At 38.6% G+C, this 25,556-nt stretch overlaps 1 protein-coding gene across 5 annotated transcripts in view; it reads left to right on the top strand.

The window, feature by feature from the left end:
* GRB7 (growth factor receptor bound protein 7) overlaps positions 1 to 25,091 on the top strand; it is a 68,832-nt gene extending 43,741 nt beyond the window's left edge. For 4 of the 5 annotated variants that reach the window (XM_058182950.1, XM_058182948.1, XM_058182949.1 and 1 more), the window contains exons 4-15: positions 6,916 to 7,072; positions 7,760 to 7,881; positions 8,593 to 8,673; positions 13,381 to 13,518; positions 14,303 to 14,413; positions 15,688 to 15,786; positions 16,287 to 16,367; positions 19,376 to 19,492; positions 20,782 to 20,842; positions 22,083 to 22,170; positions 22,987 to 23,080; positions 23,838 to 25,091. In XM_058182950.1, coding sequence (XP_058038933.1) covers positions 6,916 to 7,072; positions 7,760 to 7,881; positions 8,593 to 8,673; positions 13,381 to 13,518; positions 14,303 to 14,413; positions 15,688 to 15,786; positions 16,287 to 16,367; positions 19,376 to 19,492; positions 20,782 to 20,842; positions 22,083 to 22,170; positions 22,987 to 23,080; positions 23,838 to 23,984 — 1,296 coding nt within the window. In that variant the 3' untranslated portion in view covers positions 23,985 to 25,091. The remainder of the gene's footprint in view (positions 1 to 6,915; positions 7,073 to 7,759; positions 7,882 to 8,592; positions 8,674 to 13,380; positions 13,519 to 14,302; positions 14,414 to 15,687; positions 15,787 to 16,286; positions 16,368 to 19,375; positions 19,493 to 20,781; positions 20,843 to 22,082; positions 22,171 to 22,986; positions 23,081 to 23,837) is intronic. The other variant, XR_009155067.1, reaches the window with a different exon arrangement.
* The last annotated feature ends 465 nt before the right edge of the window (positions 25,092 to 25,556 follow it).

Here is a 25,556-nt window from a genome sequence, read left to right as displayed (position 1 = left end):
GGCATACCTTTAGCTAATGTAATAAACTAAGGCATAGAACCTACTACTTATGTAGTGTAGCTATTAAAATCTAATATTTCTCATGGAATTTAAATTACTTTTTGTAGCTGCCAAGTCTTTGCAAGAAGGATGCCTTTCATCTTAAATACCTGCAAGGAATGTGCTGTGTTGCTGTTTGGTGGCATACCTTTGGGAACCTGTGCAAAAGCGACTCACCAAAGGACTATAGCTATCCCTTTGGTACAGCCCTCAGTTAGCAAATTCTAAATTTGTTTGCCCTAAAACCTGGATGATAATGGGAATTTTTTATAAAAGCTATCAACTCGCTAGTGTATAAATACTGTTTCGCACATTGCATAGTGTTATCAACAGTAACATCAACAGAAATCATAATAGGAAAAGCAGCATTAAAAATTAAATATGAGATTTCCACTGACAGATGCCCAGAACACTTTGCAAAAACACAGTATGATAGGTTTTATGTTTGTGTGAAATAATAATATAATACTTAAATATAAAAACAAAGGGGGAAAATATAGGAATAATGATGCAGGATGTTTGTCTTTCTATAAATAAGGGACATAAAGGAGATACACTTAATTTCAAAAAGCTTGTAATATTTATTGATATTTTCAGGCTTTAGGTAATAGGTAACAGGTAAGAATGATCTTTTAATATAATAGTAGAATGCTTGTTTCAAGAGCTTTAAATGTGCTGACAGCAATCCTTAACAGTTACAGTCATGTAAAAGGTAAAGGTTTTCCTGTCCAGATGTCCGAATCTAGGATGCAGTGTTTATCTCCATTTCTTGGCCGAGGGACCAGGGTTGCCCAAAGACATTTTCTGTGGTCATATGGCCAGCATGGCTATACACCAAAGGTGCACAGAATGCACCTTTCTGGTGCATTGGGGGGGTGGGGGCAGTGGCGGTTATTATTAACGAAGGTCTGGATCCAAGGGAGGTCACTGTACCACAGATAGCCAGTTGTGAGTCTCTCTTTGTGAAGTGGGGTCAGGGGGGGGTCAGGGGATGCAGGTGGGCTTGCTGATTACGTACCTGGCTCCTTGCGGCATACCTGGCTCCTTGTGGCATCACAGCAGCCCTGCCCCAAGCTGCTGGATGTGATAGTCGGGATGGCGGTTGATGCCCCCAGACTTATGGTTATGGAGGATTTCAACCTTCCGTCAGTCGGTGAAGCATCAACGGCGGCTCGGGAGTTCATGGCTTCCATGACGGCCTTGGACTGACCCAGTTAGTTAATGGTCCCACTCACATCGGGGGAAACACTCTGGATCTGATTTTTGTCTCTGGACAGTGGTTGAATGATTTAGAATTAGGGGATTTAGTTATCAAACCTCTGTCATGGTCTGATCATTCGCTCCTTCAACTCGACTTTCGAACCGCCATCCCACACCACAGGGAGACAGGGCCAACTCGTTGGTTCCGTCCCAGGCGCCTGATGGACCCGGAGAGGTTTCTGACAGAGCTTGGGCCATTTCCTGAGGATCTAGCTCATGGCTCGGCTGAAGAACTAGTCACTGCCTGGGAAAGGGCAGCTGCAGGGGCTTTGGACTGCATCGTGCCTTTGTGGCCTCTGACCCGGCGCCGATCTCGACTGGCTCCTTGGTATTCTGAGGAGCTGAGAGAGATGAAGCGCCGAAAAAGACATCTAGAGAGTGGATGGAGGGCCAGCCATTCTGAATCTGATTGAACACTAGTAAGGTCTTAAATTCAGACCTACCTAGTGGCGATGAGAACGGCAAAACGTGAGTATTTTTCCGCTCTTATTGCATCAGCAGATAACCGCCCAGCCGCCCTGTTTAGGGTGACTCGCTCCCTCCTTCATCAGGGAGCTCGGGAAGACCCCTTGCAAGGGCGTGCTGAGGATTTCAGACAATATCTGCACAATAAAATTGCTCTGATCTGGGATGGTCTGGACTCAGACTGGGTAGATTCAGACAGGATGACGAGGGTAGATCTTGAGGATATTATCTGGGAAGAGTTCGACACTGTGGCTCCCGAGGACATGGACAGGATACTGTTTAGACTGAATGCGACCACATGTTTATTGGACCCGTGTCCCTCCTGGCTGGTACTGGAGGTTACACGAGGCTGGCTTCAGGGAATTGTCAACGCTTCTTTGATGGAGGGTGTCTTCCCTACCGCCTTAAAAGAGGCGGTGGTGAGGCCCCTCCTCAAGAAGCCCTCCCTGGATCCAGCTGTTTATCAAACTATCGTCCCGTCTCCAACCTTCGTTTTGTGGCAAAGGTTGTTGAGAGTGTGGTGGCGTGACAGCTGCCCCAGTACCTGGATGAAACTGTCTATCTTGACCCGTTCCAGTCCAGCTTCCAGCCTGGGTACAGCACGGAGACGGCATTGGTCGCATTGGTAGATGATCTCTGGAGGGCTCGGGACAGGGGTTATTCCTCTGCCCTGGTCCTATTAGATCTCTCAGCGGCTTTTGATACCATCAACCATGGTATCTTGCTGCAACGGCTGGAGGGTTTAGGAGTGGGGGCACCTTTTTTCGGTGGTTCTCCTCCTATCTTTCTGACCGGTCGCAGATGGTGTTGGTGGGAGGGCAGAGATCAGCCGCGAGGCACCTCATTTGTGGGGTTCCACAGGGGTCAGTTCTCTCACCTCTTCTGTTCAACATCTACATGAAGCCCTGGCTGAGATAATTCGTGGTTTTGGGGTGCAATGTCATCTGTACGCTGATGATACTCAGCTGTACATTTCCACCCCAACCATCCGAATGAGGTCGTTGAAGAGATGTCCCGGTGTCTGGAGGCCATGCGGGTCTGGATGGGGAAGAACAGGCTTCGACTCAACCCTTCCAAGACTGAGTGGCTGTGGATGCTGGCATCCCAGTACAGCCAGCTAACTCCATTGCTGACTGTTGGGGGCGAGTCATAGGCCCCTATGGAGAGGGTCCGCAACTTAGGCATACTCCTGGATGCACGGCTGTCCTTAGAAGAACATATGACAGCCGTCGCCAGGGGAGCTTTTTATCAGGTTCACCTGATACGCCAGTTGCATCCCTTCCTAGACCGGGATTCCCTATGCACGGTCACTCATGCTCTCGTCACTTCCCGCCTGGACTATTGTAACGCTCTCTACATGGGGCTCCCCTTGAAGAGCACACGGAGGCTCCAGCTGGTCCAGAATGCGGCTGCGCGGGTAATAGAGGGAGCAACTCGAGGCTCCCATGTAACACCTCTCCTGCGCAAGCTGCACTGGCTTCCGGTGGTCTTCCGGATGCAATTCAAGGTGTTGGTTACCACCTTTAGAGCGCTCCATGGCATAGGACCGGGTTATTTACGGGACTGCCTGCTGCCACAAGTTGCCTCCCATCGACCTGTGCGCTCCCATAGGGAGGGTCTCCTCAGGGTGCCGTCAGTCAAATCATGTCACCTGGTGACCCCCCTAGGGGAGGGCCTTCTCTGGGGGTGCCTGCCCTCTGGAATGAGCTGCCTCTGGGGATACGTCAACTCCCTGACCTCCGGACCTTCCGACGTGAACTAAAGACCTTTTTGTTTTATTGCGCAGGGCTGGCTTAACGTAATTTTAACATGGGTTTTATTATGGTTTTATTATAGTTTTAAATTTTTGTTTAAAAACTTTTTTGTTTAAATTTTTTAAATTTTTAATTGAATTAGATTTTTAAAATGTTTTTAATTTTCTGTGTAATCTGTTTTTATTTGGCTGTGAACTGCCCTGAGTCCTTCAGGAGAAGGGCGGTATATAAATTAAATTAATAAATAAAATAATAAATAAATAAATAAATATTATCTTCCCGCCGAAGTGGTACCTATTAATCTACTTGCATTTGCATGCTTTCGAACTGCTAGGTGGGCAGGAATGGGAGCTTATCCGGTTGAGTGGCACTTGAGTATCGAACTCAGGCTGTCAGTTTTCCAGCTGAAAAGCTCAGCATCTTTAATTGCTGAGCTATCACGCCTCGCTACACTCCTTTAAATCAGCCAAATATAATTTGCATCCAAGGCTATTAACAAAATGATCTGTATACAATTAGCTACCATGTAGCTACAAAATTTAGAGTATACAGCTAGTCTCATTGAATTACTACTCATTTAGCAACCATTTGAAATTACGATGGTGCTGAATGAGGGGACTTATGATTGATTCCCAATAGTTGTGGCTATCGTAGTATTCCTGCTCTGGCCATATTATCATGATTCAGGGACTGGACAATTGGCTCACAATTATGACATTGCAGTAGTCATGTGTGATCGCCAATTGCGACTTTCACTATTGGTTTCCAACAAGCAGTAGTGGGTTTCAATTTCGCTACCAATTTGCTCGTGAGCATGGGCGTGCTTACGTGCAATGCTTCTGTGCATTTGAAGAGACATCCGGGTGGGTGAGCGGAGCCTCCTACTGCCACCACTGTCACTTCACCTGATCTGGGGCGAACCGGTAGCAATCCACCACTGCCAACAAGCAAAGTTAATGGAGAAGTTGGCAGGAAGTCACAAGTAGCAAACATGAGATTGTGGGACATTGTGATTGCATGGAATGGCATGCAATGATGGCAACAGGGACGTTCTCACACCTGGACCGTGGAAGGAGGAGTAAGGAATACATTAAAACACTGCTCTTAGGATTTTTCTGATCAAAACCACCAATTAATGGTGGTTTAATCAATCAATCTCTCTCTCTCTCTCTCCCCACCCCCTTTCTCTCCTCCCTCCCTCCCTCTCTTTTTCTTTCTCCATATGTTTCCGGGGGGGGGGGAATGAGACTAAGAAAATAATAATGATAGTCTGATAATTCAATTACTGGCATCTCAAACATGGATTTTTATTAGATGAACTAGAATCCAGTTCTTTAGAGGGCTTAACTCCTTTATTAACAGCCTTTATACAAAAACACAAATATAGAAGAGTTGAAATGAAAACAATATAATTAAATGGACATAAAATATATTTAAAAATATGCACTGAGTGTTTACACGATTCAGAAAAAGTTTTGTTATTTTTTCCATCTTAAATAGCCTGGGAATTTGAATTTCACTGTGGAAGAATGTTTAAAACACATCCCATCCAATCCCTTTTTTTAAGAGCTTAAATAAGTTAAGATATTTCTCTTGAATATCGTGTTTATTTAAAATAACAATAAAGAGAAAATCTCAGTATATTTATAATACATTTCACCTTTGTCATCAGGAATTAGAATACAGGAGTATCAATAATTATGAGAAATTGTTCTGGATAATCTTATTTAATAAACTGAATAATATATCCTCAATTATCTTTAAGCAAAATATATTTAACTGAATTCTGTTACTTAAATAATAGATTTACTCCCTCTTGTGGAATAACTGCAGAGATGTTTCAGAACTGACTCATTCATAAAAACATAAAATCAGTGCTGGTCATTTGACATGTCTTAAACATCTTATTTCCAACAGTAGCCAACCAGTAACCAGCCAGTAGCCATCTTGTTTCCATCATGTAGGAGGAATGAGGGAGATAGGAAAGCAACATCCTTTCCTATTTTGCTTGGCTGTTGCCTTCATGCATGATAAATGGTAGTATGTAAGCCTCCAACAGTCCATTTTGATTCACCTGTAAATCAGGTTGTAATAGCTAATGATAAATGAGATTGCTGAAACAATATGGACATTTAAAATACATGGAATATGAATAAACAAAAAAAAAAAATTCTCCCCAACTTTCATGTGTTGAAGAATTTATCCCTCTCTTTTCTCAGCAAGCTGATAGAATCTTCTACATTGCTGAGGGCTCTGGATCCGGGACTTTCCTTGGTGCAATAGTTTATTGTATATTCACTATTCACTGAACTTGATAGTCATCACTTTTCAATGGACAATCATGTTGAAATTGCCATCATAGCTAAAGACAAATGAATGTGTCTCTTTTGATTCCTTCAACTTTCATATTTTTGAAAAACATATTCATTTCTGTTGAAATCTACAATTTTATGATTCTTTTAATAAGATGTCCATGTAACAAGGCACATGTATCTCACTGTATTCTTTATTAGTATGTGTTTTCCCCCATGATAGATTTCTATATGCACATTTTGTTGTTGTTGAAAGCTACATTGTAAAATTCAGATAATTTCTTTGTGAATAAATTGTGTCAGTTTGCATATTAATTTGGGAACCATCAGTTAGCTGGGTTTTTCCATCTGTAGTTGACTGCAGAAATTATGTCAAGCAGGAAAAAACTGAACCTAAGAATGAAGTACAAGCTATATTAACTTTAATGAAGGATTTTTTTAACAGGATAAAAACATTACGAATTTAAAGGGAAAGTAAAGTGATAAGTGAATAAGTAAAAAATAAAAGAGAAAATACAGAAAAGAAATAAAAAGAAAAAAGATAAACAAGTGACTTCCAATTTTCTTTACAGCAATTATACATGCATTTATATTTTATTCTTTCTCTCTATAGCTATATCATGGCTCCCTTCTTTCCATATCCTATTCTTTCTAATTGTGAAACCCATACATTACAAGTTCCTTCTTTCCATTTTCAGAAAAAAGTCCAGGAAGGATTTCCAGTCACTGTCAAATGTATTTGTTATCTTTTTCCTAACCAAGCAAGTCAATTTAGCCATTTTTGCAAATCCTCTTCTCTAACCTTCTATACATATATTTCAGAGTCCTTCTTTGTGGGTATAATATTTTTGCTGCAGTACCATTTACAAAGAATGAAGTATAAATTATTATATATGGTTATTGTTTAGAAGTTTTTTTAAAAAAAAAACTTGGAGAAGAAAAACCAGGAAATTTGAGTAATGAATTGTATGTGTATTTGTGTAAGAATTCTTAAAAGTTGTTCTTATATCTTTGCTCACAGAATTGAGCAGACCAGTCCTAGTAAGTGTTTGAGCTTATTTTCTGCTCCTTTTCTGTTCTTACAGGTAGTAAAAGTTTACAGTGAAGATCGAACTTGCTGTTCTTTGGAAGTCACAGCAGGGACCACGGCCCGTCATGTATGTGAGATGCTGGTGCAGAAAACCCATTCTTTACATGATGACTGCTGGTCTTTGGTCGAGGTCTATCATCACTTATCTCTAGGTGAGGAGGAAAAGAAAGAAAGTCCAGACTGCGAGTATACGTGTGCATGTACATTCATTCATATCCATGAACACACATTCTGTCACATATGTCCAGAAACGTTTTAAATGAAAATAATAAAATAAAAATGAAACTTTTTGCAATGAAAAGCAAGTCTGCTCAAGACTTGGGAAGCCTAGTTCTCACATAGGTTTGTCCAGTGGTGGTTACCACCGGTTTGCCCTGGTTTGGGCGAACTGGTAGCAGCAATGGCGGGAGCTCCGCCCACCTGCTCGGGCGTCATCAAATACAGTCTGTGCATGTGCAGAAGTGGCGCGCGAGTGAGCGAACTGGTAGCAAAGGTAAGTGAAACCCACCCCTGTGTTGGTCCCATGTAAAAGGATGCTTCACCATATAAAATAATTTCTAGGACATAAACAATTAGAATATAAAGGAGTAAAAACTATCTATTTTCTATTATTTGATTATTAAAGGAAATCAAAACTCCTATGTGATTCCCCTACCTGAAATCTAAAATGTTCAGAGACTGGGGAAAACTAGGTTACAAAGTGGGATCAGGTAATTGAACATGATGGCTAACAGATTTTTCCAGTTGCTTGTCTATATGCATCTAGCATTTTGAATGACCCTCTGAATGTAGATATGATGTTAATGTAGTATGTTTCTTTCTCCCATTGTTTTCTCCAGAGCGGATCTTAGAAGACCATGAGTCTGTGGTAGAGGTTCAGGCCACATGGCCTGTGGGAGGTGACAGTCGGTTTGTCTTCCGGAAGAATTATGCTAAATATGAGCTGTTCAGGAGCTCACCAGTAAGTTGGAACAACCTTAAAAGTAGCAACAAACACCATTTTATTCCTGTAGTTTTTTTCATTTTTAAACAATTCCAAATTTCAGAAATGAAATAGTATTCCCTGAGGCTATTGTTTAGTAAAAAGTCTGTATTTTACATCTCTAATGTTAATCCCAAAAATAATGATTCCCACAGTGTGGCTCGCCAGTAACCCTGCTGTAATAACTGCTTGCCTTGTAACACTATTAGTTTGAGAAAATAGATCAGTACAGAAACTGAAAACTCTTTCACTAAAGCAAAGAAGTGATAATAATACAAGCAACATGTGCACTATATTCCAGCAAATTTATTTACCTCCTTCCCCAAAGTGAGCTTCCATGCTATTAAAATACAAACAAATCACTTCTGAAAAAAATGGCAAAAAAAAAATGCACGGACTAGTCCAGGTAGTCAACAGGAATTAATGCTGACCCAAAAATATCCAAAAAGAGTTAAACATAAAGTATCATTTGTGGAAAATCGAAAGCCAAACTTTTACAATTTTAGTAGGGGTTTCCACTACAAGTATAAGCACAGAAAACTTTTTTTAAAATCTAAAAATAAATCCATGTTATAGCACTCATACCACTTTTTCCTTTTGGTATTAAAACAGTATGTTTAAGAGCATTGTGATACAGTATATGACAGTCCAAATGCATGACATTATTCTGCCTTCCTTTCTTCCTTATAGCAATCAATATTTCCTGAAGTTATGGTTTCCAGATGTCAGGATGCAGCTAATAAAGGCATGTCCCACTTAGAACTCATACAGGTAATTATCTTTTTCCTTTACCTAAGAAACAAGTAATCTTTTTATGCTGGGGGGTGACACTTATACATACATACAGGGGTGAAATGCTACTGGTTCGCACTGATTTGGGCGAACAGGTAGTAATAAAAACTACCAGTTCATCCAAACTGGTATTTCCGATGATCATGCCGCGCATGTGCCACATGATTTATATTCGCTAGAAAGCAGGAAATCCAGCTTTCTAATGAATCTAAATAGCACAGCGCAGCTGTTCCCACCTCACTGTTCTACTTACCTTCAAAAGGCTCCTTTTTCCATGCAAAATGTACATTTGGTGCGCACTGCGCATGCACACATGCACAGTATGCGTTTGGCATGCATTGCGCATGCATGCATGTGCAGTGTGCATTTGGCATGCACTGCGCATGCACGAGCAGCATTAATTTGGCATGCACTGCACATGTTCGTGCATTCACAGCGCATTTGGCGCGCACTTCACATGCATGAGCAGCAAACCAGTGGCAACCCATGGAAGATTTCACCACTGCATACATGTATATAAAAAGGCATATAAATGTGTTTGTGTGTGTTTATCTTCAGAAGCTCCTGTTTGTGCATGCACATATTTATATTTATTAGGCTTAAATATATTTATTAGTCATAAATGATTCTGAATAGCTTATAGATCTAGTAGTAAGATTATATAGATCAGTAATGAGATTAAAACAATATTAAAAAGGTATTCTATGGAGACGACTTCCGGTATCCGGCGGCAACGGACATCTGGAGGTGCCTCTCCTGCCTCCAGTGTCCGAATCCGGCCGCCTCCGAGGCCCTTAGGGGCCAGGTGTTCCGAAAAGGACACCTGCCGCACGGACGGCTCGCCAGGGGTCTCCCAGCCGACATACAGGACTGGGGGGACCGATGCTGGCGCGTCCTAGGCTCGGAGGGGTTCGGAGGCCTCAGGCCGCGGCCATTACTTTGGTCGTCGCCTGGGCCGCTGTGCCCGGTGACACCGGGGCTTTGGATTTATAATTGCAGCAGCCTGGTGGCGAACAGGGAACGGAGAAGAATTGAGGAAGGGAGAAGGGAAGGAGATATCGGCAAATGTGAGTGGACTGCTCCGGAGTGCGGGGGGGTTTCTCTCCCCTGCGACTGGAAGGAGCACGAATCACTTTGGAGAGAGGAGAACTTAAAATAACAAGATTACCGGTTTTGTGGAGCTCTGGAGAGAAGAGGTGATGGAGAAATTTAGGAGGGAGGGTTTGAGGCCCCCCCTCCCTCTGGGGAACAATGGTGGCGTCCAGCTTCCGCCTTCACTATGAGAATCTTGATGACATCACTTCCCTTCGGCTTCCTGGTTGACTAACTGTACTCTGGACTCGTTGCTCCTGTGAGTGCCCCCTGGTGGATCCGGAGGAAATTACAAGGATACTGTGCTTGCCTGAGGATTTTAAAAAATTTTTTTTAAATGGCAAAAGGTCAGAGACCAACTGCTGGAGAAATGGAGAGAATTTTGGAAAAGTTATCTAATATGGACAAGAAACTGGATGAAATAAGAGCAGAAATTGTGACTATCCAAAAGGATTTAAAGGACACTCAACAAGTCTCAGCAGAAAACAAGCAGAAAGTGGAAGGTCTGAGGAGAGATGCGGGCAGTGCAGAAAAGAGAGGAGACGACAGGCAATGCTGTGCTTGGACTACAGATGGATAAAATGTCTTATTTCCTTAGGTTTCAAAATCTGGAAGAAGTGGACCAAGAAGACTTGAGAGATGTTGTGACTAACTGTTGGGAGAATTTCTTGGGAGAGGTGTTGATTTTATGAATTGGGATGTGGATCGAGCTTATAGAGTTAATTCAAAATATGCACGCACGCATGCAGTTCCTAGAGAGGTTCATGTCAAATTTGTGAGAAGAGAGACGAGAGATGAAATTCTTAGAAAACATAGGAGTGGGGCACTGACTTATAGGGGCAGGAGATAGCCATTCTGAGGCAGATTCCCAGACAGGTACGTGAAATGAGAAAGAAATATTACTTTTGTCAAGCAAATTGTACCAGAAGGAGTAGGCTTCAGATGGCTGATGCCAGAGGGATTGATGATTTTCCGGGAGGGCATTACGAAAAAATTAGTACAATTATGGAGGCTGCGGCCTACGTGGAGGAACACAAAGCCCTCCTGGAATTAGATGACCCAGGAGTTGAAGAAGGGAGGTTATAGACCATGGGAGGAGGCGGCTGCCGCTGTTGCGGCCCTGGAGTTGGGTCAGGCTGAACCCAGAGTTCTGAGATCCAAAACTAGGAAGTGACAATGATATTTGGTATTGTGTTGGTTTTCCTTATTCTCCTTTGTATGATATTTTGATTATTCTTGACCCTTCTTTATTGCGTATGTAAGATTGATAAACTTAGCTACTTCGTATCACCTGCTTGCCATATGGCTGTTGTATGTGTTTAAAATTTTGAGTAAAATTCTTATCTTGTATAAGAAAAATGAAAATTTACCATACCTGATATGTATTTGTATAAACCTTTTTTGACCAATAAAAACTTTTTGGAAAAAAAAAAAGGAAAAAAAAAAAAAAAAAAAAAAAGGTATTCTATAGATAGAATCGCAACAAAATTCCCAACACTGAGGATAAAATATTCAGACAAATATTCACTCTCAAGAGGAAATGTGACAAATATTATCTATATTTGTCTCTGCTAAAATATAGACCACAGGAGGTATGATTGCGATTTGGTAATATCACTGAGGAGAGATGTACTGGCCTTTGGTTGACTGTTTTTGTTCTGGGGGCTTTGGTTATGTAAAACAGAGATTTTGACATTTGACATTTCGGCAACATTTCCCCCTCTTCAAAAATCATGCTACCAAGTGTCTGTTTTGACAGTTTGTCACACATTTACAAGAAAAAAAATGTTTGCAATCTGGGATACGCAAAAAGGGAACTTGGGTCATTCCTTCTTTACTCATTCAGAGGTTTTTCAGTTCTTCTTTCATTCAAAAGGAGAAAACAGATCTTGGATGCTTTGATACAGAAACTAGTTACTGACACTTTATATTGGGCAGAAAACAGACAGAAATTTGCAATATAAGTTATATTCCCTTAGTTATTTACCCATCATGAAAGGTAACAAATGGAATGTACTGTATCTGTAAAAGAACAATATGAATGAATTGTTCAAATCTTTTCTTGGAAAAATTATTTATTTATTGGCAACCAATTCCAGCCAGAGAAATGAATGTATTTCTCCACGCAGCATGCAATTAGATTTAAAAAATCCATTGTCTTAATTTTGGGTGGCTTTAAAAACAGTAGACAAATTCATAAAGGACAATAATTTTCCAGAAATTACTCTGTAATACTTAATGTTACACTTAATTAATGTGTTAAATATATTATTGCTTCTTATATTTTCCATTTTTTAAAATACCACTTGAACTTAAACTATGTCAACTTTTTATAGTTGGATATTCAGGTTTTTGTTTCTGGAAGGTACTTATTTAAAAATTAAATGGCCTCTGGGGTATGGTAGTGATTTCTGGGAGTTCGGAGAGAATTTAAAAGATGAAAAGAGGCTTCAGATATACATTTTGCCCTCTAATTTTCCCTCTGCATCCATTACCAAACCCTGGAAAAACCTAGGGCTACTATATGTGGTCCACAAAAATCCATATGACCACTAGATAGTAGCAAATGACTTGCTGCTATAAAGTAGTTATCTGAATTTTCATAGTTCAGGTACGATAGTTCTGTGTTTCGTTTTTAAATGAGGCAGAGTAGATCTAACCAACCATATTGTCCCAAACCCGCATTTTTGCTAGCAAGTTGTGATGATTACATGACTTGGGGTGTTCGGGGGGGGCACAGAATGAGTAACAGAGATCACATGAGGATGCATGTTGTGTACACCTAGATTTTCAAAATATATAATACTTTTTTTTTTTTTTTTGCTCTATCCCTGATGAAATAACAGTCGTATCTTGGTATTCAACTGCTTCAAAACTCACTGAATTTGGTACTCAGTGCATTTTGAAGAGAAAATCTTGCCCTTGGGCTCATTTTTCTTCAGGTATTTGACGTGCAAGGTAGAAATTGCTTGCGTTGGCTACCTTATAACTTGTTACTCCTTCCTATTGAAATAAAGGATCATGGTAAGTCTCATATGGTTTGCTTGGTACTCATCATTTTTAGTACTTGGTGCTCTGCCCACAATGAATTAGCAATGAGTACCAAGTTACCACTGTAGTTTTTTTGACAACGAAAACATCTTTAAGGAGTTTTATGGAAAAAATACCATATTTTCCCAAAAATAAGACCCTGAACCCTGAAATAAGGGCTTGACCTTATTGCCATGTGCTCAAAAGCCTGATTGGACTTATTATCAGGGGATGTCTTATTTTGGGGGAAACAGGGTAAAACAAACCAGACTCCCATGTGTCAAAGTACCAATGATATTATCTAGTTTGGTTATGAAACATTTTCAAGAAGAAAACTAAGCTCAGCAAACAGCAGGATGTCAACAAGTATTTTAAAAACATTTCATATTCCCAGGGCTGCATGCTACAAATCTAAATCATGCAACACAGAACTTCTGCCATAATTTTCCCTCCTCCCATAATTCCCCACTACTCAAAAAGAAGCAATTAGAGCCATTATCAAGGAAAACTACCAGTAAATTTGTAATGCAGCCTGAATCTTTAATTCCATTTTTTCTCCCCCAGAATGTTCTAAATTCAGGAAGCTGCCCTGAAATCCAAGGGTTTCTGCATCTGAAGGAAGTTGGGCGCAAAACTTGGAAAAGATTTTACTTTTCTCTCCGGCGTTCTGGGCTCTATTACTCAACAAAAGGCATGTCAAAAGTAAGTTTGTGAGTGCAAGATGTAACAGAGGAATCCCTTGGGTTTGTTGGGTTTATTTTTTGCTATGGACAACATTTCTGAGTGTGTATTGCAACAGTTTTTCCAGAAAGGGAAAGAGCAATCGGTATTAGGTATTAGCAACATTAGAAGAATGGTGTTTGTGTGAAGCTTGATAGCAGAACCTGGTGATCTGGGACTTGGTATGCCCAAGCAGAAACTGCCATAAAAATCAGAGACTAATGGAAGTAAAATCTAGAGTATGCTTTTCAAACGTTATGGATTTCTGGAATTCACTGAATGTAAAATATGTTTAAGCCCAAGTAATATAAGATACATATTAACTTTCCTCTTTGATAATGATACATTTTGTCTTCAGTTTCTCAGTAATCCTTATTGCCCTGTTTGAAGTATTCAAAATTATTATTCCCACATTTCTAAAATCTACTAGTGAATTTAAGGAACTGGTGACGTGAATGTTTCTTGACTGCTATGCTGTGTCTGTTCAGAAATTAAAAACATGAATGTGTTATGGACATGTGCACATTTTCTTCTTTTATTTAAAGTACTGGAATGGGGACTACACAAAACAATTAAACATAGTCCTCCTGATCCATAATTTTTTTTATTATTTTTAGTAATTATGAAAGCTAGTTTTTTCTGGCCAAAGAAAAAAATATTTTAATTTAGTAGGATACTGACTTTTGCATCAGATGCTAAATTCATTTCTATATGTATAAATATGTACATATACATACAGTATGTTTTCTTGCCTCCCTTATGCTAGGACCCCCGGCATCTACAATACTGTGTTGACATAAATGAATCAGTCATCTATTATATAACCCAAGGCAAAAAACAGTATAACACACCCACCGAGTATGGCTTTTGTATCAAGGTAAGACAAGTGAGAATTAATCTTGGGTTCATTCCACCTTTAATCCCTTTAATCTCTCTTTAACTTTAATTTTAAATGATCAGGTTCATTTAAAATATCCATAGAATTATGGATCAGGTAAAAGGCACAATGAATATTGTTCTTCAATAAGTAATTCAATGTATGACCCTAACTTTAACTTTTGATTCTCTTGGAAGTTGTGGTTTATAAACTTTTTCTTAATATTTTGAGAATTCTTAATTTAACTCTCAAAAGTCAAATAACTATATTTTATTAATATGATATTATTAATATGTTATTGAGCTGAGTGGGGCATGAAAAAATCTACCATGTTTTCCCGAAAATAAGACCCTGTCTTATATTTTTTTGAACCCTGAAATAAGCGCTTGGGCTTATTGCCATGCGCTCAAAAGCCTGATTGGGCTTATTATCAGGGGATGTCTTATTTGGGGGGAAACAGGGTAATAATAATAATAATTTTCTTTTAATGTTTCATTCTGTTTTTAGTATCTTAAGATTTGCTTTTAAATTCTTTCTACACAGTTTGCATATTTATTTTATCTTTTTAATTGGTTTTTAATTTCTTTGTATTTTATAATTTTATGTATGTATGTTATGTTTGTATAAAACATTTCTCAACTACTATAATAAACCAGAACTTGAACCTCTATAAATAGAATTTAGAATGCTGATCAATATTTGAAAGCTGGTGATACTTTTTCAAATTTAAATTGAAGGCACACTTCTCTTCTGAATGTATTAAAAAAGATTGCCATCCTAATAGTTGGCTGTCACTCGAAATGTTTCTCCATAAGCCACTTACCTAAACATGGTTCCGTATTATAGGGGGAAAAAATCCTGGGCCCAAAATCAGGAAGAGTTGTAATAAGCATCCACTTTGAAGTTTCAACTGGGAATAACTTAATTTTCTTGACAAGTCCAATATAAAAAGAATAGAACTATCATTCTTTAAAGGCTGATGAAAATAAACAAAAAGTAAAGCAAGAGCAAAACACCCTATGGATATGCATTTTGGGCATAAAAGAGCCTGCTTTTGACACATTACTTAATTTTCTTAAATATGTTTCTTCCAAAGGGAAGAATCTTGATTTAGGACAATGGTTCCCGAGTCAAGGTACCCCTAAAACAGGAGGCTTAATGATAATTGAAACTAGACCAAACTTATGTAGAATTTTTGCAAATGTGGAAGAGGAAGGTCTTACCAGAGTTATCATGTTGTGTACATTCTTATCAGTTTTTCCTTTCTCTTAAAGCCACATAAAGCACGCAGTGGACTCAAAGGACTGAAGCTCTTTTGCTGTGAAGATGAACAAAGTCGCACATGCTGGATGGCTGCCTTTCGTCTCTTTAAGGTGGGAGCAATTTGGTTTGGCACTGGAAATAATAGAAAATTTCTCTCAATATAAATAGAAACTTCCAGGAAACCATCTTCCTCTAAATGGGAAGGAAAAAGAAAGCTCTCTTCCTCCTTACTGCAATCTCACCTTGGAAATTTAATTTTTCCTTTATCAAAAGGTTGCATTTCAGTAACATTTAGCTTGACATGGGGTTTTCAGCTCCGACCCTAGTATCCTTCAAATCTTATTTATTTATTTATTTATTTATTACATTTTTATACCGCCCTTCTCCGAAGACTCAGGGCGGTGTACAGCAGATAAAACAACAATAAACAAAATCTTGTCTGCTGTATTGCTATATTGCTGATCTGCAATTGCATTCGGTAGCTTTTAATAATTTGCCTGGTCTCAGTACTATGAATTCTAGAGAAAAGATGGTTTACTATGGTAGTAGAAGACTGTTACATGGGCTGGAGTTGCTCTTTATATATTAACAATTTTTAATCTTTCCTCAGTATGGCGTACAGCTCTACAGAAACTACCAGCAATGTCAGTCACGCCAAAAGGAACCAGCTTGGTTTGGCGCTGTGCCCCTGGTAAGTAGTCTGATAACAAATCACTTGTTTTTATTATTTGGGTGAACATTTTGATCGCTTATGGGGGTGTAGGCATTTTAGAAATACCTTCATCATATAAGCATACATTTCCTGAGTGGATGAAACCCTTTCTGTAGTTAATTTTAAATGGGAAAATTTTCTGCAGATGTATTAATTTCACACACCCACTTTCTGTTCAGCGACTGAGTTCTAGTGACCAAGTTGGTAAGCAAAATGGTCCCTATCGAAAAAAGTGATGAAGATAAGAAGCACTCTGCAAAGATTACTGGTTGTTTTCCTCTCATCCAGATAAAGTTGTCTCTATGCCAGTATTATTATTACTCCTGTGTGTGATTGTTGTCAGCACATGAAATTTAGTCACACATTGGATTGAAAACGAGTTTCTTACTACTGTCATAATAAATAGTGTAATAAATTTCATTGTATTATGGTTGATAATCAAGATAGTCATTAAATGAGGAATAGTTGTACTTCACCAGATCTCAATCATATTTCTTCTGCTCAGTTTCCTATGCAATTCAGCACTGATCAATATGTTAGCTTTGTTTTTTTTAAAAGCATGAACATATAAATACTGGTCTATAAATGGATAACATCCATTTCAAGAGTAAAAAAGGACAAAATTGAGAGAATTTCCAGACAAGTTGCAAAATTAAATTTACACAGTGGAATTTTTATAATTACTGCTTTATATTTTATACTTATTTTGTGCTGAGAAAGTTTACCTATGAGACGCTGTTGGAATAATAATAATAATAATAATAATAATAATAATAATAATAATAATAATAATAATAATAATAATAATAATAATTTAATTTGTATACCGCCCTTCTCCCGAAGGACTCAGGGCGGTGAACAGCCAAAATAAAATACAAAAGAAACAATACATACAATACTAAAAAACAACCCTTAAAAAACTTATTCAAATGGCCAAATTTAAAATATAATAACGCCCTATAAAATTGACAGAAATTTAAAACCCATAAAATCAAATAAAAAATTTTAAAAATCAAACCAGTCCAGCAAGGCGGAATAAATAGGTTTTAAGTTCGCGGCGAAAGGTCCTAAGGTCAGATAGTTGTCGAAGTCCAGGGGGAAGTTCGTTCCACAGGGTAGGAGCCCTCACAGAGAAGGCCCTCCCCCTGGGGGCCGTCAGTCGACATTGTTAGGCTGACGGCACCCTGAGGAGTCCCTCTCTGTGAGAACGCACTGGTCGTTGAGGACGTTGAGATAGAGGACGGCAGTAGACGGTCCCGTAAGTATCCCGGTCCTAAGCCATGGAGCGTTTTAAAGGTAGTAACCAATACCTTGAAGCGCACCCGGAAGACAACAGGTAGCCAGTGCAGTCTGCACAGGATAGGTGTTACATGGGAGCTTCGAACTGCTCCCTCAATAACCCGCGCAGCCGCATTCTGGACTAACTGGAGTCTCCGGGTGCTCTTCAAGGGGAGCCCCATGTAGAGAGCATTGCAATAGTCCAAGCGAGAAGTAACGAGAGCATGAGTGACCGTGCATAGGGCATCCCGGTCCAGGAAGGGACGCAACTGGCGGATCAGGCGAACCTGATAAAAAGCTCTCCTGGAGACGGTCGTCAAATGGTCTTCAAAGGACAACCGTCCATCCAGGAGCACGCCCAAGTTGCGCACCCTTTCCATTGGGGCCAATGACTCGCCCCCAACAGACAGCCGCATCTGCAGCTGACTGTACCGGGGTGCCGGCATCCACAGCCACTCCGTCTTGGAGGGAGGAAGACAAGTACACTGAAAATAAGAAGTTTAGTTTGGAGTTCAAAATGTTTTCTTTCAGAGATTGTGATTTTGATTTTTGATGTACATACTATTCATTTTCTTGTCTATCACCATTTTTGTCCTATTCTATTTTATATTTTTAGAGAAGTATCTATTATTCATTCCTTTATAGCTCCAGGTAGTTTTCAACAGTCTAGGAGACAATTCATTTACATAGTTATTAAAAGATAGAAGAAATAAAAATACCTGAGTAAAGAATTTTTAAATTCCCTCCTAAATTGTAGCCAGAAGAAAACTTGTATAAATACTCTAGTTTGTGAGGGTGAAGGTTCATTCTCTGTATCTTGTTGAGGCCTTTGAGGTAAGTGGCTGGGAGGCAGGGCTGGATGTAATGAGTGATGTCGAGTTGGCCATGCCCACCCAGTCACATGACATTCGCCATTGCCTAACTAGCCAGTCATTGGGGCAGAGAACCGTTTGTTAAATTATTTGAATCCCACCACTGGGATTCCTAAACTCGGCTGAAGATGTTACCTAGCCTGGTAACGAAATGTTCAGAAACCATTCCACAAGCTCAGAGGACGAACCTTCACCTGAGCTACAGATATTCAGCACTATTGCAACCCTAGTTTGTTTCCAAGTGTGAAAAACATCAAATTTGTTATCAGTGTCAAAAGATTCATAACATGTTCAAGAAATGATTTCCTTTTGATAACCTGAAAATGCAAAAAGGATAGTATTTACTTATGTCCTTCTTAGATGGTGTAAATACTTTTTAAATTTTATTTCTGAAGATGATGTAATTTTAGATAAATTATTTAATCATTGAAATAATGAAACAATTTTAAATTTTATGCCAATTGTAAAATTTGTCTACAATTTAAGTTCTATCTACTATGTATTTCCTCATATTCTTTTTTGTGTGTGCAGTCATTTATTTTATTCCTCAAAGGTTTTTTTTTAAAGAAAAGAAGCTTAAATGTATATTTAAATGAAGCTTAGAATTTAGAAACTGGTATGCAGTATCAAAACTTGACATAAACCTTAGAATTTTGATATGTGGTACAAAAACTTGCTAATTGCTATGCTAAGTATCTCCCTCTTTTTTAAAAAAGATTTTTGTAAATACTTCTTTAAAGCTACTAAATTACTCTCACCTTACCATGCTGTCAGTAGGAACTGATTATGTACTACTGAGGAGATAAATTGCTAAATTTTGTTTTAAAAATCCACTAGCGGAGCGTGTCTGACAATACCCTCGTGGCCATGGACTTTTCGGGTTGTACAGGGCGAGTGATTGAAAACCCCAATGAGGCACTGACTGTAGCTCTGGAGGAAGCTCGGGCATGGAGGGTAAGTCTACTATTTATTTCTTACTTAGAAATTTCAGGGACATTAATATAGAAATGTTACAGAAAGAGAGCTGGGTTAATTTATGGTGGCAACAGATTAACAGGGTTCACACATAATATATTTAATCATAAACTTGGAATAGCAAAACCCAGTTACTCTGATATTATAACATGCCCTCAAAGTTAAAATGTATTAAGACTTACTAAAGTCTTTAAGACTTTATTCAACATGTTAAGAAAATAACACAGTTTCTACAATGCATTTCATTGTAGCCAAACTGTGAGTGTACTGTATGTGTAACTGTGTGTGAATAAACTCAACGTGTCTTTAGGAAACGAAATGTCCCATAAGAGCTACAGTCATCCTAAGTAAAAGGAAGCAACAACCATTTGTGAGGCCAGTCTTGGCTGACTGCTAGCAAAGAAATTAAGAGTTTAGGGCAAATGGCAAGGATGTGCAGAGTTGAAGCCTAAAAGCCTGATGTTGGAGTCTCTTGGAGCCTGATCTAGTAATTAAACAGTAATTCTTGTATTAATAAAGATTTTAAACACCATCAGGCTCCCATTCCTATTAGCAAATAACCTGAACCAAACACATAGTAATGTTCATTATTTGTTTAAATTCCTGTTTGTTCGTTTTTATATGAGTTATACAGCTGCTCATCTCACATAGAATGAGTCTGAGTGGTGTACAAGCATGAAAAGCAAAAAACCATTGACAGAACCCTAATTAAAACAATGGCCCCACTTACACAAAAAAACAACAACAACAAAACAACTCACATGGACAACAGCAAAACTCAGCTAACCTCCGGTTACAAACACCTCTAGCATCCCATTATTTCCCTCCTTATTTCCTTTTCTCTTTATGCCAAGCAAAAAATGTCCAACATTGATATTCCTGAACACATTTATTCTTTTGGTGATACAAGAACATTATTAGACAAGTAAATCTGAAATAATTTAAGGCAACACAAAATTAACTCATTTACCATACTAACTGGCTTCTGTGAAACTGAGCAGGCTTTGTCAGATGAATATGATGAAACCAACCCTTCTCCAGGGAAGTTTATAGTCCAATCTCAACATTTTTTCTGAAGAAGCTTCCACTCTACAGTATGTAGTAAATTTAGGACAGCAATTTTTGTAAAATGTTTATATAGTTGCTCACTGGAATTGATCAAAAAGTGTATGGCAATTAGCCAGGACAATTACTGATGTTGTTGTCTGATGTGATGGCAAAGTTATAACGCTTGAACAACTTCTGGTGTTCTTCTTTCTATGCTGCAGAAGAAGACATCTCAGCGATATAGTCTGCCCACTGCATTCCAGAGCTGTCCATTCAGTGCTGGTGAGTGCCTGTCCCAAGGACGTGATATGTAGCCAAGTTTCATAGCTGCAACATTAGCCAAACACCTATTTGGCGATGTTGGTAGCAAATTAAGAGATGAATGAAGCCTAGTCATCAGGGGAAAATAATGCTCTTTCTTATGGCATTTACTATAATGGAGACAAAGTCTATAGTGTTCATCTAAACCCACAATACAATCAGCATGACTTTTTTTTAATAGAACTCCAATCCACTGTCTTGAAACACAGTATGTAGGACAAGACTGAATTACAGCTGTGTTTATCTGATTTTTTTGACTGAAGCATAGTTGAACTGTTTCAGTATTTGATTATTGTACTGGCCTACAGAAAATAATAAGACAGGGCAACAATAAAATGCTTCTGAGGATGCACAAATTGTCCTTTCCTACTTGTCGCTAGTAGCAAAATAACTAAAACAGCATACAATTCCAAATTATCATAGAACATTTACAGTTATGATATTAATATCTTCCTTTCAGCAATTTATGATAAAATGGAAAGGTGTCTTAGAAATACTATCCAACATTATTTGGTACAACTTCTTCTTTAGGGAAATCTGCAGTATCATAATAGTCCCATATATAAGCATGATGGATAGTTTTTACAATCTATTTACTTGCAGATAAAGATGGAAAGTTGTGAGATGTTGGTTGACAGCACTGTAGATAACATGATGCTATAACGAAGAATGGAAATGAAGGGAGATAGAAATGATAGGATTTCCAATTAATTATGTACACTGGGAGCATATGCACGAAGACAAATTCCTTGTGTGTCCAATCACACTTGATCAATAAAAAAATCTATTCTATTCTATTCTATTGAACTTCCATTTAATTTAATTGGATTTCATACTGATTATATTAATTCCTGACAGATTATTGATTAATTATTCTTCCCTGTTGTCAGCTCCAATTTATTCTCAGCAGTTCAACATTCACAGGGTAAAAAACGGATCCTTCAATCATGATCTTTAATATTTTTCATTGTAGAAGTTAATGTTTACACTTGAAGTTATTTGTGAATATTTTTTAATGCTTTGTTTCTAAAAAACCCACCTTTGTCTCTCTCTCTCTCTCTCTCTCTCTCTCTCTCTCTCTTTCTTTCCTTCCTTCCTTCCTTCCTTTCCTTTCTTCTTTCTTTTTCCTTTTTTTCTCCTTCCTTCCTTCCTTCCTTCCTTCCTTCCTTCCTTCCTTCCTTCCTTCCTTCCTTCCTTCTAGCCATCCACAAAACTCAACCCTGGTTCCATGGTCACATTTCTAGAGAAGATTCCCAGCGCCTTATAATTCAACAAGGACTTGTGGATGGGTATGTTGCCTGAGTAGCATTCCAGTTCGTAATATTAATTATACGGCTATATTTGGATGTAAAGCTGTAGAAATTGGCCAGGATGGAGAGGGATACCTGAAATCATGCCATAAAAACATTGTAAGAGAGCAGAGGTGGGTTTCAGCAGGTTCTGACCAGTTCCGGTAGCAGAAATTTTGAGTAGTTTGGAGAACCGGTAGTAAAAATTCTGACTGGCCCTGCCCCCATCTATTCACTGCCTCCCAATCCCCTGGATTGGGAAGGGAATGGAGATTTTACAGTATCCTCCCCCTGGATTGGGATGGGAATGGAAATTTTACAGTATCCTTCCCCTGTCACGACACCAAGCCATGCCCACCAAGCCACACCCACAGAACCAATAGTAATAATTTTTGAAACCCACCACTGTAAGAGAGTAGAAAAATGTATTTCTTGATCTGGGAGAGACAGGCAAGGAAATTTAGCAGTCACTGTTCTTCACCTTCATAGCCACCAGAAGTTTTGTTAAGCTTTGACTTCCAAGGAGAAGGAATCATCATCTGTCCAAGTACTCGGACAGAGTTGCATCTCCCAACTCTGCAGATAAATTCTAGCTGCTTTCTACAATATGGTTCTTTAGCTGGGTTAGAACATTTGCAATTCTCAGATCTGCAATCTGAATACATCTGGAAGAGACTAGTATGAGAAAAGACAAATTATTCAAAGAAGTTTAATTTGCAAGTATTGCAATAGCATAAATTGGAACAGTGTATGGGGAGTGGCTATGGTTACTAGGTGGTGAAAACTAACCCTTGTTTGGGGTCTTATTAACTGCAGGTTATTCCTGGTGCGTGAAAGCCAGCGGAATCCCAAAGGGTTTGTCTTGTCCCTTAGTCATACACAAAAAGTGAAACACTATCTGATACTTCCGGTAAGTAAACCATGAAACTGGCTGAGCTGCTTTCATCCATCCAGCCTAGTTTGGTGTCCAAATACAAAGCAGGAATTTTACTTTGTTTTTTACCTATATTACTATTGTTTCAGTGTGCTAGGGATTATGTTTAAATGTACTGCATGTATTCTTCCGTTGTACTTTACCTTCCACAAAAGATGACTTTTATTTAATAGTATCACTCCTAGCCTCTTTTAGCCATATTTATGGCATCTTAGAAAAAAACAGTTAAAAACATAATCTACTTTAATCTGCATTTATGGATGTATAAGGAATCGATAGAGCATACAACTCCCAACTGCTAGCTAGCTCAAGGTCATCTAAATTTAGGGAAACCAAATATAGATAGAATCTGACCAAACAGAACATAAATATATGACAAAATTAAATTCCAGTTCATTGTTGGAAAATATGAAAGCGACAAAGCAGGAAAAAATTCTCTGCAGTTCATCTGTTTCATCACATTAGCAGAGCTAAACAGTCATGCATAAGGAATTCTTGAGAGATCTGCAATTCCTCTGTTGTTTCCTTTCTAGGAAAAAAAAGGTGTTGTACTACACTCAGATCAACTTGTGGAAGCACTGTTGCCGGAGAGCAAAAAATGGGCTGGGATGGGGTGGACCACTTCTGCCTGAGATTAATTCTTGAGATGTAGCCTGATATCACCTTCCACTTCTTCTGTTCTCTTTTGCCTCTATTTCTATGCCAATGTTTTCTAATTCTTTATGCCTTTCAGTGTGAAGAAGAAGGACGCCTCTACTATTCCATGGATGATGGTCAGACACGTTTTGCTGACTTGATTCAGCTAGTGGAATTTCACCAAATCAACCGTGGCATCCTGCCTTGCAAGCTGAAGCACTATTGCACATGTGTTGCCTTATGATAGACTGTCACCTATTGGCCATTCCTGGGCCCTGAATTACCATTGGCTAAGGCTTATATGTAGGTCCTTTTGAAATGCGTTCATCAGATCTACTTCAGACTTTCAACCTCTCTATCACCTTACCTTCAGCCAACCAAGAAAAGAACAGTATTTAACCTTCCCGTGAGGCTACCCATCAGTAAGCCTTCAGATTTTTTATTTTTTTTTTCAGAATCAAAGAAGGATTTCAGGTCACAGTATAGTAGTTTAGTTTGGAAACAGTCAGAACATTGTTGGCTGGTGCCTTTTTTTCATATGACATTTTTTTTACCTCTCGAGTGCCCTTCTATATGTATGTTTTAATACAGAGTTTGCTTTGTCACCATGTTACAGAAATTTTGCTGCATTGATCATTTAATCTTTCTAATGTGATTGCCAATTTCCAATAGTCTGGATGTTATATGCCAGACTTACGCATTGTTTCAAAATCCTAACTGACTAGAAAAAATAGATGTAAGAATTGATTCGTATTGCAAATAATTTTTGTCTTATTAACTCTCTTAAGAACTATTGTCTAGTTCTACCCAAGATTTTATGGGTGCTGTCACCTTTGTTAGAAAATTAGTTCTTTTATTGTTCAATCTCTTCCCTGGTACCTAGTAGCATCACAGTTTATGAAAGTAAATGCAACCTGTTCAAGGGATGGGCTACAATGTTATGAAGATCCAATAAGAGTCTTTGGGACTGTCCTGAAAGAATCCACAGCAGGAAGACTCACATTAAGCCCAAAGACTGCTCTGAAATTTCTTGTGACTCTGTCAGATCTGAGAATAGTGGTCTGCCTAGTAAGAATAATCTCCTTGGGCTCTTGAGAATTACAAAACCCATGAATTCTTCTAATTGTGAGTCCTATAACAGAGCAAAGATTGAAACATTTTTGGTTAAGTTTAACTAATGTGACAAATGAGAAACTGAGGTTTGAAGAATTGTTTTTTTTCCTCCTTGTGTTAAGGGCTTAAAATATTGTGGGAGCGAGAAGGGATGATGCAAGAAGGCTGTGACACTCTTATTTCTGCTACTTTTTGAGGCCAGTATGTACTGTGATGTTTTGTTGTTTGTATATGTAAATGCTGGTAATAAATCTTATTTTTATGAAACCTCAGGCTGGTTTTCTACTCAAATCAAGTTGTGAAACAAACAAGCTAATTGCAACCTTTGACATGATACCTTATAGAATGTTAAAAAGATATCAATGATACCTTAGAGAATGTTAAAAAAAATCTCCATATATAACCCACCAGATTTCTAATATATAATTAAATATAAATGTAATTCATCCACATGTTTTCCTATCCTAAACAGTGTCTGCAGCAGGAATGATAAGAGAAGTCAATAGACTTCCTTCATTGCCATTTTTTAAAATTTGACTGCCCAGGAACTTTCCAGATGCCTTGGAGAGAGGAGAGCTAAATAACATTTGCAAAATCATCCAGTAAATATCACTTTAAAAATTATTGTATCAGGAAAAAAAGATCACTACATTCCAGATTAGTTTATGATGATTTTTTAATATTTTGTCTACAAACAAACCAA

The sequence above is a fragment of the Ahaetulla prasina genome, chromosome 4 (genome assembly GCF_028640845.1).
Source record: "Ahaetulla prasina isolate Xishuangbanna chromosome 4, ASM2864084v1, whole genome shotgun sequence".
Taxonomy (NCBI): Eukaryota; Metazoa; Chordata; class Lepidosauria; order Squamata; family Colubridae; genus Ahaetulla; species Ahaetulla prasina.
The sequence above is the reverse complement of the archived record's forward strand: the minus strand, read 5'-3'. Positions and strand labels throughout refer to the sequence as shown.